Source organism: Alligator sinensis, unplaced genomic scaffold, assembly GCF_000455745.1.
Source record: "Alligator sinensis unplaced genomic scaffold, ASM45574v1 scaffold199_1, whole genome shotgun sequence".
NCBI classification, from domain to species: Eukaryota; Metazoa; Chordata; order Crocodylia; family Alligatoridae; genus Alligator; species Alligator sinensis.
Window position 1 is genome coordinate 2,821,419 of NW_005842008.1, and position 14,051 is coordinate 2,835,469.

Below are 14,051 nucleotides of genomic sequence, written 5' to 3' on the forward strand. Positions count from 1 at the left end.
CACAGATGGAGTACTGTGTCCAGTTCTGGGCACCCCACTTCAAGAGGGATGTGGACAACATTGAGAGGGTCCAGAGGAGGGCCACCCGCATGATCTGGGGACAGCAGGGCAGACCCTACAATGAGAGGCTACGGAACCTGAACCTGTTCAGCCTTCACAAGAGAAGGCTGAGGGGGGACCTGGTGACCGTCTATAAACTCACTAGGGGGGACCACAAGGGTTTGGGGGAGACCTTGTTTCCCCTAGCGCCCCTTGGGATAACAAGGAATAACGGCCACAAGTTGTTGGAGACTAGGTTTAGATTAGACATCCGTAAGAACTACTTCACAGTCAGGGCGGCTAGAATCTGGAACCAACTTCCAAGGGAAGTGGTGCTGGCTCCTATCCTGGGGGTCTTTAAGAAGAGGCTTGATGCCTATCTGGCTGGGGTCATTTGAGCCCAGTTTCCCTCCTGCCCAGGCAGGGGGTCAGACTTGAAGATCTACAAGGTCCCTTCCGACCCTACTTCTATGATTCTATGATATGATTCTTAATGACAAGTCAAATATTCTCTTCTGTGAATGCCATATTTTATCACTGCTTGTAAATATTGTAAAATAGATTACTATTACATTATGTTAGATTGGGGTGGGCAAACTATATTCTGCAGGCCAGATCTGGCCCACCAACAGATCCAATCAGGCCCATGGGTGGACAGCTGCAAAATAACTGGATCTGGCCTATGGGTGGGCAGCGGCTCTGGCTGCTATGTGGTGCCAGGCAGGCAGGCAGCACTGCTTCCACCCAGCAGCATTAGGTATCACCTGTGGACCTGGGTGGGCCTTCTACCATACCAGGCAGGAGGCAGCATCAGCTGTGGACCCTGCTGGCAGGTTCAGAAGCCTGGACACAGAACCTGCCAGTGGCATCCACAGCTGATGCCCCCGCCCTCTGGCACAGTGGAAGCCCCTACCCAGAACCTGCCGGTGGTATCAGTTGTGGACTCATGCAGGAGCTGCTGCTGTGCCAGGCAGGCACCAGTGTCAGCTGTGGAACCTGCTGGCTGTGCCTGCAGCTGATGCCACCAACTGCCTGGCACGGCAGCAGCTCCTGCCTCGGTCCACAGTTGATGCTGCTGGCAAGTTTTGGGTCGGGGCTATGGGTGGGAACTTCCATTGTACCAGGAGGGTGTCAGCGGCATCAATATGGACACTGGTGGCAGGTTCTGTATCTGGGCTCCCGAACCTACCAACAGAATCCACAGCTGCTGCTGCTGCTGCCTTCCCACTGTGGCAGACTACAGCACTGGTGGGTTCTGGAAGGAGAGGGAGAGAGAGAAAAGAGAGAAGTGAATACTCCTCCTTGGTAGCTACCCTGTTTCCACAGCCTGTATACCTCTTTCCTTGTCCTCGGGCTTTCCTGGACTTCCCTGTTCAGCCAAGAGGGCTTCTTGGCCCCTTTGCCTCCTTTTATGCACAATGGAATTGTCTCCTTCTGCGCCCGTAGGATTGATTCCTTGAGGAATGACCACTCTTCCTGGACCCCCATTTCACCAATGCTCTTGAGCTTTAACGCCTCACTAACTAATCTCCTGAGCACACTGTCAGCCTTTCTGAAGCCTAGCACTTCAGCCCTGTTGGTTAGTTTACCCACCCTTCACCGGATAGTGAATTCAATCAATTGATTGTCACTATTCCCTAAGCTACCTTGTACCTGCAGATTCCATAGTTTCATAGTTGGTAGGATTGGAAGGGGCCTGAGCAGATCATCAAGTCCGACCCCCTGCCATGGGCAGGAAAGAATGCTGGGGTCAAACGACCCCGGCAAAGTATCTATCTAGCCTCCTTCTGAAGACCCCCAGGGTAGGAGCAAGCACCACTTCCCTTGGAAGTTGGTTCCCCATCAGGTCATCCCTTGTAGCTAACACCAAGCCCAGCAAGGCATTTCCCCTAGTGGGATCGTATACCTCCTGCGTTAGTTGGAGGTGCTGTATGCAGGTTAAGAACCTGCGTGAGTGGCTAGAGTTGGCTGACTGCTCCTCCCAGCAGATGTCAGGGTAGTTTAGGTCACCCATGACAACCATATCTTTTGATTGTACGGCTCCTGAGAGCTGTCTGGAGAATTCCAGGTCTAGCTCATCCTCCTGGTGTGGCGGTTTATAGTGGACCCCCCACTACCAAGTCCCTTTCCCCCCAACCCCCTTGTATCCTGACCCACAGTACCTCGGTTTGGCAGTTCTCTTTTTAGGGAGAAAAAGGTAGTCTATGAGGGAGAAAAAGAATTTATGATGCAGATATATGTACCTTGCAAACGATGCAAAATACAGCTATTTTTTTCACTGGTATATGTTTTTCTGTAAGGTATCTTTTTAATATTCTTTTACTGATCTATAAAGGTATTTAGTGGCCATGGTCTAGCTTGTTTTATCATTTTCTATTCTTAGGTTTTTTTCCCTTCGATTTCTGAATCAGCTGACTCCTGAGCATGCTCTAATTACTGTCCTGCGACTCTGGAAACCAGAGCTTTCCAGCCTTAGCTGTGCAACCAGCTCTCTTGATATTTGGACAGTCATTCTCTTGCAGTCTGTAAAATTCAAATCAAGAATAATTTGTTCACTGATGCTTTCAACTGATTTTTATACTTAATACATTTATAGCAAAGGGGAAAGAGGTAGGTGCTTGTTATCCAGATGTAGGTCCTGGGACTCAGCAAACCAGGGTTCCATTTTTTTCTGCTATTGCCTCACCATGGGATCCTCAGCAAATCATTTAACCTATTGACATGAGTTTCTTCAGCCCTAACATGAGCAGAGAGAGGTAGTTGGCCATGTTCATCTGAAGTCAGGCAAAAGGCAGGGCAGGGTGGTACCTTAATGACTAACTGGTATAGAGAGGCATAAGCTTTCATAGGTGACAGCCTAAAAATGTTTGGGATAGACTATATCTTTTTTAAAGATTTAGTACCCTAACTCTTGATGTCATCTACAAGAGTTTAAACAAACATTTCTGAGTTCTGCATTCCAAAGCCAGCTAAGAATAGATTTGACAATTCTTACATTTTCTAAAGTAAAAAATCCAAACAGTATAGGTTGTTGCTTTTGTTGGGGAAGGGGAGATGGCAGGAAGGTTTTCAAGCCTTCTCTAGACACCAAAAAGACCACTGAAGTAAGTACCAATTTTTTGTGCCATTTGGAGATGTTATCAACAGCTTTTCCCCTGACCAGATTATAAAACTAGTTCAAATGTTGTGTCCTGTTGCTGTCAGTAGGTAACAATCTGAAATCCTATAACACAAACCAAGATGAAAGGAATGAGACAAATTTACCCCAGCGTACAATTTGCTGGTTTCAGTGATGTTATACCAGTGATATAGCCCCAGGTCTTTAAACCACTTGAATTAACAATAACAAGCCCCTGACCTTCTATCAACTGAAGTTATCTTTATTTCATACAAACACTACTGATCTAACTGGGATGCCTTTCTGATCCATGTCGTTTAAAAGAGCTGAACGTATTCCTCACTACTTTTTCTTGTGCTGCATGTGCAGAAAAATCTAGGTCCCTAGCATGGCCTGCTCCTTTGGACTCTGGGCCTGGCCCTTCCCTTTTCCTTCTCCAAGTTGCTTGCCATTCTTTTTTTAGATATAAGAATTCCCAATTGCAACATGGAAGATAAAGCATCAAAGGTACCATAGTATAATTGCAATCTTGCCAGTCAGTGATCAGGAGCTGTTGAAGTGGCCAATCCAGTGATCCATGGATTCCATATGATCTGCTTGAAGGATCCAGTTGCCAGGATTTGGGACATGGCTCTTAGTCATCCTTAGTCATACTCTCTAAGTCATCTTTTAGCACACCCCAGAGTTCTAAGTAGCATCCTGACTGAGCTTGTATCTGAATGGTCTCCTAATCAAAAAGCCCTAGGAAATTTCTTGGCTTGTAGATGCTATTTAAGATAAAGGCATGTCTTTTTTCATCCTTATCACAAAATGGAGACTACTGTTGTGGACTGTTCACTCCAAAGAGGAAGGCAAAAATAAAACCTAAAAACTATTAAATATAAAGCATACATTGGCAATAACTCTAAACCACTGTTTTCAATGCAATTTTCATTATACATGTAAAAGCATCCACTACATTAACATTTTGGATAATTTGGATGGTAAAATGTAACTAATTATTATATGTATAACAATATATTCCTAAATTTGCCACTTAGATAGGCAGTGTTTTCTCATACAACACAAGCCTATTCTTAATGGTGGTTAGTATTTCCTTTCAATGCAAAAGCTGGTGTTATTGAAGTATCTGCAGCAGGATGCTAAGGGCAAGGAATAGATACCACAACTAGACTGCAATGAATTCAATTATTGGCTCATTTTTATTTGTTTTGAAAGATGGTAACTTATGTGCTGTGTATGTAAATTATGCAATGAAAAAAATAGGAAACTATTTTCAGTTCAGAGGCTAATTGTAAATGGGAGCCTCGATTTCAGTGTGATCTTAACACTAACACTGACTCTCTATGGGGATTTAGGGAAATCATTTAACTTCACTTACTCATTTTACCAATGCAGTATAACACTGCTTGCTTACTTACCTATCAAGGATAACTGAACATTCATGAAGCGCTTCATAGATGAAAACTGACTACAGCATCCTATACAGACTTACAAATTAACTTTAAAGTGTGGGGTACTTCAGCCATGGCAGCACAGAGCTCAGCATGAGCTAATTAACCAAGCTACGGAGTACTTCTGGAACTGAAATGTAGGCATACTGTATGTAAAAGATACTAAAGAAAAAGAAGACTCCAATGTGTTCATTAATCCTGGTTGAATACTTAATTTTAATTTTGTGTGGTTTAACTTCACTTTTTTTTAATACTATGCAACTTACAGAGCTTATCTTTTTCTTTTCCTACTGTGGTTTCTCTTCTACATGTTGAATGTTTTGATCCAAAAAGAACAATACAAGATGAGACATAATATGAAAACAGTCCAGTACCAGACAAATTATGGAAAAAGTGCACAAAAGATCTTACCAGATTATTCTTAATACTAGCATCACAAAAAGTTCACTTACTCAAAAGTGAATAGGGAATTGAGGGCACCACCCAGATCTTGTGGCTTACCACAAAGATCTAATGAGAATTGTGCTATAAGGAACAATAACTTATTATCCATTGTGACAATCTGCTAAAATGCTATGAATTTAAGACATTTTGAGCATGGTACAAAGAATGGAAAATCTTAGCTAAGTAAAATAAAGGTCTCCATTCATATAGTTTCACTGTGTGAGCATTTCTGTACAAAATACCCAAGTTTGCTACAGAGCCTTTAACCAGCTTAAGAACTGGCCATGTGCACTGATGTGTACAAATCCTGTTAGTTAAGAAAGAGTAATAGGTTGCTGGACATCTAATCAGCCCTACCCTGCCACACCTGAAGCGGGTATCAGATTGCAGAGAGAGCCCTCTCAGCTGATAGCTGGCTAGGAAAGAGAAAGCAAACCTTTCAGGGTTTGCAGGAATGAAAACTTCACTTTTACTAGACTCTCCCTGTGGAAAGATAAACCTACGGGAGACAACTGGTTTGTTAATTGCAAAAGACTGACTTCAGCTTACCAAAACTCTGGTGAGAGGGATGTATTGCTTGCTTAGTTCTCTACCTAGGCTATGTTCAGTGTGTACTAGGAATTTAGCTTCAATAGGGTGGGAGAGTTTGTCCAAGTGTTTATTTTGAACTTTGGCTACCTTAGAAGGGTTTGGGATATTCGTGTGCCCTTGCCAGCAAGCTAGGTCACCTCAGTCTGGAATGTGGTAGAGGCTGATGGATCTGATCAAAGACAAGTAGGAAACTAAAGCAGAAGTGCGATCAGACCATGGCATGCCACCAGATGCCCATGATGGATGTGGCCACAGCACATTATGCTGCTTATTTCTGACATACTGTACCTATCTATAAGAACAGAGGCCAAGATTTGCAGAAGTGATTACTGACTTTTTTGGGTGCCCAACCTGACACTGAGGACGGTCTAGCTTTCAGCTACTAATGAGCACTTTAATTATGAAAATGTAAAGCGTCTCAAGTTGAACAGCTAAATCTTTTCCCATTCTTTAAGATCCTAGTCATACAACTTTTCTGAAAAAAAAACTGAACTTCAAATATGATTTTTAGCACAAGCCCTGACTCTGCAATTGCTCAGCACTCTCAGGGCTTACTGCCTTCAGGATGCAATGGATGCCACACTGCGCCCCCTCACACAAAGCACAAGTAGAAAAAACTTTGCCTGGAGATCAGTGAAAGATATAAAAGGGAAAGTAGTCCTCCCCCAACCCAGAGGCAAATCATGCAAACCCTGTGCTGCAGTCTGCTACTTCCCCCTTACTGGCCCTTGAGCATACTAGATATGCCAATCTAAGTCAATGCATCCCCAACAATGTTGACCTTTTTATGTTGCAGAGGCAACCTTTTCCAGGACTTCTCTTCAGCTCTATTCACTGAACGGTGAAACATCATATCTGCTGCACTTGGGGCCTTCTGATCCCCAGTCAAAACAATTTCATTTAAAGGCCTCACCTTATATTCTTCAACATTTCTAGCAGGACCAAAAGGAATCTCTGGTGCACAAAGATTTGCAGGATCAGTCACTCCTATATGTAAATGACTGAAAAGAATGCTAAATTTGTACTTTTCCTCAACAAAAATATATAGCAGAAAAATATTTGCCTGGACTGATAAAAGCTAGAGTCCCCACAGGTTTTAGTGTTACAAATATGTAGCTTTTGGCTTGACCAGATACTGTGCATGGTGTTTAGAAACTTAGGACATCTTTACACATGCTCTGGGGATGGTGGTGGGGGAGGCACTTTAATTAGAGCAGCTCTGAGAGCTGCTCTAATTAAAGCACCCACAGCATCTCATGTATTCAGTGTCCCAAGCTTCAAAATGGTAGCAGGGGCGCTTTAACTAAAGCACCCCACCACCATTTTGAAGCACAGGGATGCTGAATACTTGAGATGGGGAGGCTGCTGGAGTACGCTAATTAGAATGGTCCAGCAGACTTGATTAATCCAGTCTGCTCTGACACGCTGTAATTACAGCGCATCAGAGTAGCATCCCCACATGTCTACAGGCACCCTTAATTCTTAGGTGCTAGCTTGCATGTCAGAAGTTACAGACCAATGCTCTCAATGCAATTCTAACATTTGTTCCACCCCTTCCAAGTCTTGTAAACTACTGAACGTGATATTCTGCCAAGAATGTGGGGAGCTGTGGATCATTGAGCACACTTTCACTCACAGACAGTTAAATATAAGCAGTTATTTCACATGCTACATATCTAAAAACTTTTTATTGCCGATAAAACCTATTTTAGTTTAATTCTGTTTTCACCTTGATAAGCGTTCCATAATCTTTACAAGCTCTCTGGCTTATTCTTCTTATACTGTAAATAATAATTGATTGATGCCGTTTAAAAATGCCCTTAAACATTAAGTCAACATGCACTGAATGTACTCATGGAGCCTGCCAGAGACATGCTGCTTCTTTAAACTGTTGATTTTACAAAGACAAACTCTTTTTATCCTATCAGAAGCATTACCTGCATACTAAATTATCAGTAGATTAGCAACTTTAATACTGGTTCTAACAAATCTACAAACAAATGCCATAGCCATTTTAAGTCCTTCTAATAAACAAAGAATCAATTGAATTACATAGCTATTAGTTCATAGTGCTCTTCTCATATGATGTGCCATGTCAGCTCTTTGGTAACATATTTTGGTAACAAGCTGCATAGTTAGATTTTCCAGTCAATTTCATTCATAATGAGAACTTGATAAAATTGGTATCCATTAAATGAAACCTCTACTGTAGCAAGATGATTTCCTAATGCACTCATTATTCTTATTTCATATAGGCTGTTTCCTTAATTTGGATAAAAGGTACCTTTATCTTTTCTCTAATGAAAAAAGAAAATTGGCATGGAAAAAAATTGCAGGGGGTTTCACAATGACCTTGCCTTGATTTTTTGTTTTCTGTTTTTAGAGGTTTGAAAAATAAGAAGTGGCTTTAGTAGTTGTTAATATTGTAGAATGAACCTTCCCATGGAAACTCCTGGCAAGAAGTGCAGTGTTTGCTCTGATAGGAACTACTGAAGCCAGTGAGATCAGGGTCATGTCCATAAACAATTCAAAATAGCTTCTATAAGCGTATATTAGAATACTATATGCAATGTGATGCTACTTAGAATTACTAAAACAAACTGTAGAAAAGCCTAAAGGATATCTCATGACTATCAGCCTGTATCGTATATACTCCTAAAGCCAGGCTAATTATTAAAAAAACTTGATTTTGTAATTATATGGGTTAGCAGACTTGTTTAACAGGTCTTATTGAAATCTTTCAAGAAAATACAATGAATGGAAGTGGTGGTTAGTTGAAATTATATGTATTTAAAAAGTTAAGTTTTTGAACTTTATGATATATTTAAAATGTATGAACATTAGAAAAAGGAAAAATGTTTACTAAAATGTAGCTAAATATTAAAGATGGGCCAAAATCTGAGACCAAACTCTGAGAATTGAACACGCTAACTTTGGAGTTTGGCTCCAATTCAAAACTCTGTAGATTGGGCTGGTTTCTACTAACTATAGCCATGAATGCAGTAATTTGGAAACATGAGATGTTAACTTATTCAGATGACTATGTAAAAGAAACATGCTGCCTTTAATTAGCATGGGCTTACTATTTGAGGACAGTCTGCTCTTTAATAGTGACATATCTGCTTAGAAAGAGAGGATAGTCTGGGAATAAGCCAAATAATTTCAATAGCTCCATGATGAAATGAATGCACACGTAGTTGAAAAGCCCATGTAAATTATACAAGTGTGGACACACTGACACATGACAGCAATGATGGCTTGTGCCAAGTGGACATATTCACAAGGACAAGGCAGTGCTAAAATACAATCAGACCCCTAATGAGAAGCACTAATTCAATGCAACTTCCTGGTGGCCTGAATCTGCCTTTCCCAGGCCAGACACACCTGGGAGCTGGGCTGGCCTTAGAGAAGTACAGAAATTGCAGGCAGCCTGTGCTCCTGCATGCCAGTTCCTTGAAGAGATAACATCATCAAGGACCAGCAATCTGGATTGTACTAGGTTCTACCTGTCTAAAAGAAGGGATGAAATCTGCCTTAGTACCAGCTGAAAACATGCAAGGGTAAACTAGTTTTTGCTAGCCTAAGTTGCTACTTGCACAACCCTGTCTTTGTTTTCTCTCATAAGCTATGGCTGCCAAGGGATTCTAATTTACATAAATATATTTTTAGGTGTTTGGTAAACTAAGCAATTCATAATAGTGAAAAGGAGTGAATGTGCAAGATATATTGCTGTGAAATGTCCTTAATTGGGACAGCTTTTTAATTAGTAGTCTTGTTTTTATAAGGAAGTGCCAACTCTAAAGTTTTTACTTTAAAATGCATAAAACTGCACTGACTTTGTTGATTAAACTTGCGAAATGTCATAAAAATATTCTCTCTATCACACGTAAATTCAATAGAAATTTGGTCAGATGTTCTACAGGCCCTCAGCCATAGAGTCAAACTGTAGATTTTCCAGGTAAAATGTAATACTTATCTTTTGGCGGCTATCAGTAGAACCTGAAGGATGTACTTTCCTGATTCTGAGACATCAGATCATCAAATGAGGCAAATAGGATCCTTAAAACAGACTGAGGTGGTCTCTGCTAAACAAGGCGTGGGCATTACTTGGGTAGTCTGATCTTTCTTCCTTGACATAAGTCTAGGATTATCTGTCTTCTCTGTGGTTGATATTATAGGCAGGTTGAACAATACAAGGTACAAGCACTGCAAAAGCATTTTGTCTTTTAAGAATTTACCTGCCAGCTCTTAACTGGAAACAGTTTGGACTGGTATGAAGAGGGCTAAATTTTGGTTATACTATATCTGGGGGGAAATTATTATAGTCTGATCTCATAATCCTTTCTTTAATGGGAGTTTTGTCTGGGTAAGGCTTGCAAGCATAAATTTATACACACTGCATAGTCTACTTTGTGGGTACCCTAAGCCCTTCTTTTGCACCAGAAAGCACTTCTCCTGAAACAAAGTTTATATTACATACCAAATCTGGCTTCAGTTTAACAGTCAAAGGAAGGGAATAACACATGGAGTACAGAGTTGTTGCCACTGACGAGATCCAAGACTGCCGGACCTCCCGACTTCTGGGAATACGATTAAGGGTAAACTGCAAGACAACAGGATAAAATGAATTAAGTTATTACATTCCTCCTGCAGAGTACATTATGGCATATATAACAATTCTGCTATAAAACGCCATTTGCTATTCACTTGTAAGCTTCTTAAGTTCCTTTGTGTTATTTTTTTCAAACTTGGGTTCTGGTTTCTTCAGGGACAAATACCTTCTGCTATAAAATGCTTAGCATGCTACAGGGTGCTGCAGTTGTCAAATACACTGATAAACAACAGAACTCTGCCTTTTATTCTGTCCAATAATACTTTGAAACTTTTTTTTTAACTCAACAGGCCAGTTAGCTGGAGCAACCTCATCAGTGGTATGTTAATTTAGTGCCCCACCTAGTGGACAATAAGAGACATTACATAATTTTATGTTTAATCAGTGGATCAGTTTCATCTCTGCTTCTTGTCTGCATAAACTGAATGGAGATATAGTAGTGTAGAAACTAATTTAATCAAACCTCAAACAATTATTATTTTCTTTAAATGAGTGCCTAAGCAAAGGAATTAATTTCTTTATGAATTAAGAATTTATAATTGGGAAGAAGAGCTATCAAAACCAGGAAATTGGAAACTTTGCCTCCTTTTTAAACAGGAAAGAGAAAAGATTAGTTTTGTATGAAGAATACCAGGCTGACACAACCTAAGATTTTCCACTTTCCTCAAAACAGATGGCACAGGGCTAACAGGAGACTTGTCTTTTTATTTGACATCTATGCTGCTTCCCCAAAAAGGCTCAGGGTGGCTTACAATCATAAAAAGGTAAAATCACAAAAACAGATAAAATAACAAAAATATAAAACAATTCCCAAAGAATACCCAAGCTTCACCCCACCTGCTAAAAGAGTGCCTAAATAGAAGGCCTTATACATAGTCCCTACATCCTTGCCAGTGAATCTGTACCTTGACTTGAAGGAACCATTTTTGGAAATGTGAGGATGGGTCAAAAGGCAGTTTGTCTGCCTAGAAAGGTCAGGATTTCACTGGGAACTTGTGATTCTAACCATGTATTCAGAGTAGAGTGTGGCAGAGCACCTTTGATGCCTGCCACTTTAAGGCCTGAGAGTAGGCAGCAGGGCAGCCAGGAGGTGTGGGCCAGCCCTGATGAGGCAGTCACATGACTGCAGGAGGGCATCGTGATAGGAGGAGGGGGCTGAGCAGCTTTGATTTCAGATCAGGCCCTCAGGGGAGCCAGCAGTTTGTTGGCTGCAGCTGTGGGGAGAACACTGCCTGGCTGAAGCCGACTAGCAACATCTTGGAGGTAAGGGCAGGAGCTATGGGGATGGCAGGAAGCTCCTGGTACTGGGTATGACTGAAAACTACACCCTGCTGGGGAAGGATGGTTTGGTGGGACTAGCTGTGGCGGGGCAGTTCCCCAGAAATACCAGGCCAGTTGCCTCCCCAGTGAAAGGTGGGGGCACCTTATAACCCAGGCCCACATCCTGGTGGGATACTTAGAGCTAGGGCCAGGCAAAGGGGCCAGGACACCTGAGCCCCATAGGGTGTAAGACCCTGGAGGCCCTGGTGACAGGGCAGAGAAGTATAGCAGCTTCAGTGAAAGGGCAGAAGTATGTGTGGTGGCCCACAGAAAGTAGGGTGCATCGTTGTGGCCTGAAAGACTGTGTACTGGGGTGTAGAGTAGGGTTCCAAGGGCACCCTGAAGGGCTGCACTGGGGGTGTGTTGAGTAGGGCTGGAGATGTGGTCTGAAGGGCAGCACAGGAGCCAACCCCACAAGCATAATAAAATAAGTGAAGTCCCTAGTGAGAGGGCATAAGTGGAAGCCCAGGAAAGGGACAGTTAGGCCAAGGTAAGTCTATGGACGCATGAGGTGTCAGTTGGGCCTCAGGCTGAGAACCTGATAAGTCCTCAGACCTGGTGAGATCGAGTTTTGGATCAGAGGGAGACCCCGGTAAGTCCTCAGACAGGGCAAGGCCGAGGTTGGGTCAAAGGTTAAGAACTTGTGCTGGATGCTATCTGCGAGGCATGGGACGTGGTGTAGTGGTGGTATGGAGCTTTGTGTAACCCCCTTGGCAGCCTTCCACATTTTACACCAATTATTTATTCAACAAGTCATGGCAGATGAGACAGGGCAGACTGCCCCATGACAGGTGGGCAGGCCGATGCTGAGCCCCAGCCCCGAGCTGGCCCCCTGTCACACAGAGATTTCTCTTATATTTAGTTGGAAAGAATAACTGAAGATCAGGAAAAGATAACATACAACAATACTAATTTTCTAATGTGGCCCCTCAGTTAAAAACAACAACTTGCTTTAATGGAGGCCAAACCATTTTTCTCTTAAATGCTATTACTCTTTGTCATCTTCATTGGGTAGTTTTGTGAAAATGGTCTTGCAACTGTGTAAGATACTACATTTCCCCCCTGAACTAGAATTCCATGGACGGAAGGCTTATCCTGAAAGCCTAGTGTACACACCAGGGGCTCCTTACACTCCCCTCCATTCAACCCCACATGTACCCGCTGAGATACCTTACCACTCCCCCTCTATTTCAGGGACACCCACCAACTCCTGCTCCCACTCCCTCTCCTCATAGGAAAAGATCATAGGAAAGTAGGGCTGGAAGAGACCACATGGGGTCATCTAGTGCAGATGACCTCATGTTCCTCCTCCTTCCATACTAGGGTCCTCCTTCCTAAATTCCCTCATGGCTCTGTGCAGGAACTTGACCCAGTATTTATTTAGGTTTGGGTTCAGATGCACTAAATTAGTTTGGGTTCCATTCCGGTTCAAACCACTAAAAAATAAATAGTGGTTCAGTTCTGGTTTGACTCCCTTGCTCTATGCATACCACAATCCCTATGAACCCTTTCCTTCAAGTGTTGTTTGTTTGGAAAAAGTCATTAATGGTAGCAATATGTTAAATTCTTATGTCAGAGGAGCAGAAATGAAACAAGAATGGGTTATGCTGGAAGCGTTGAAGTGATGTAGTTGTTATGCTCAAAGGTAGTAATAGGTGCTGTCAACCAAGTGCTTGATTTGTTAACAACTGCAGAAAGTATATGAAGCTGTGCCTTCGCTACACTGATTGCAGGCGCTTTGTGAATCCTTCAGTTGCCTCCTCTGTCTTCGGATTTTCCTTAAAATTGATCCGATACTGATCACTAATGGTTAGAACACGGATTGAGACTTTGGAATTCATCAGATACAGCAGTGAAAAGTTCTTGTGTTACATACTGGCAAACAGAAGTGCCATGGTGTGGACTGTGGGTCTTGCACATTCTGCCAGTAAATGGGGTCACTGAAGTGCATGGAGTGCTTTCAAGAAATGGCATTCCTTCTGTAGAACCTTAGGCAGCCTTATAGAGTAGACTAAGAAATTTTAAACCTGTTTTCCCAGAGCTAGATTTTTTTTCTATAAAAAATAAATTATTGCAGTTTCATAAATTCTAACTTCACAAATTTAGGCAAGAGAAAAGACTTTGAATGTTTTGCCAACAGTGAACCTGAATATTTTGTTTTGATATAGGCAAGTTTTAAACACTACAAAATCAAGAGAATTTTCCCAAGTAAAAGCAATTATCAACATTAACTTGTTTTTGATCATTTAATTACGCTCTCTTTTGTAAGCAACACCCTATGATGCACAGTCCTGAAAAAATTAGGTGCAGAAGTAACTTTATATGGATGAAGACTCAGTCAGACAAGTCAAGTGCATACATGTCTACAGAACTGGGGCAAGCTTTGCTAGAAGACTAAATATAGATTTCTTCACCATGGCAAAAAACCCAAACCCCCTGCCCCACGCCAAAACTGTTTTTGATGATTTCAGCA

General features: G+C 42.0%; 1 protein-coding gene across 1 annotated transcript in view; it reads right to left on the reverse strand.

Moving 5' to 3' along the window:
• The window catches only part of ALG14 (ALG14, UDP-N-acetylglucosaminyltransferase subunit), a 39,817-nt gene that overhangs the window by 9,233 nt on the left and 16,533 nt on the right, over positions 1-14,051 (reverse strand). Inside the window, exon 3 of the mRNA XM_006021849.3 lies at positions 10,127-10,249. Within this exon, the coding sequence (XP_006021911.1) occupies positions 10,127-10,249 (123 nt within the window). The remainder of the gene's footprint in view (positions 1-10,126; positions 10,250-14,051) is intronic.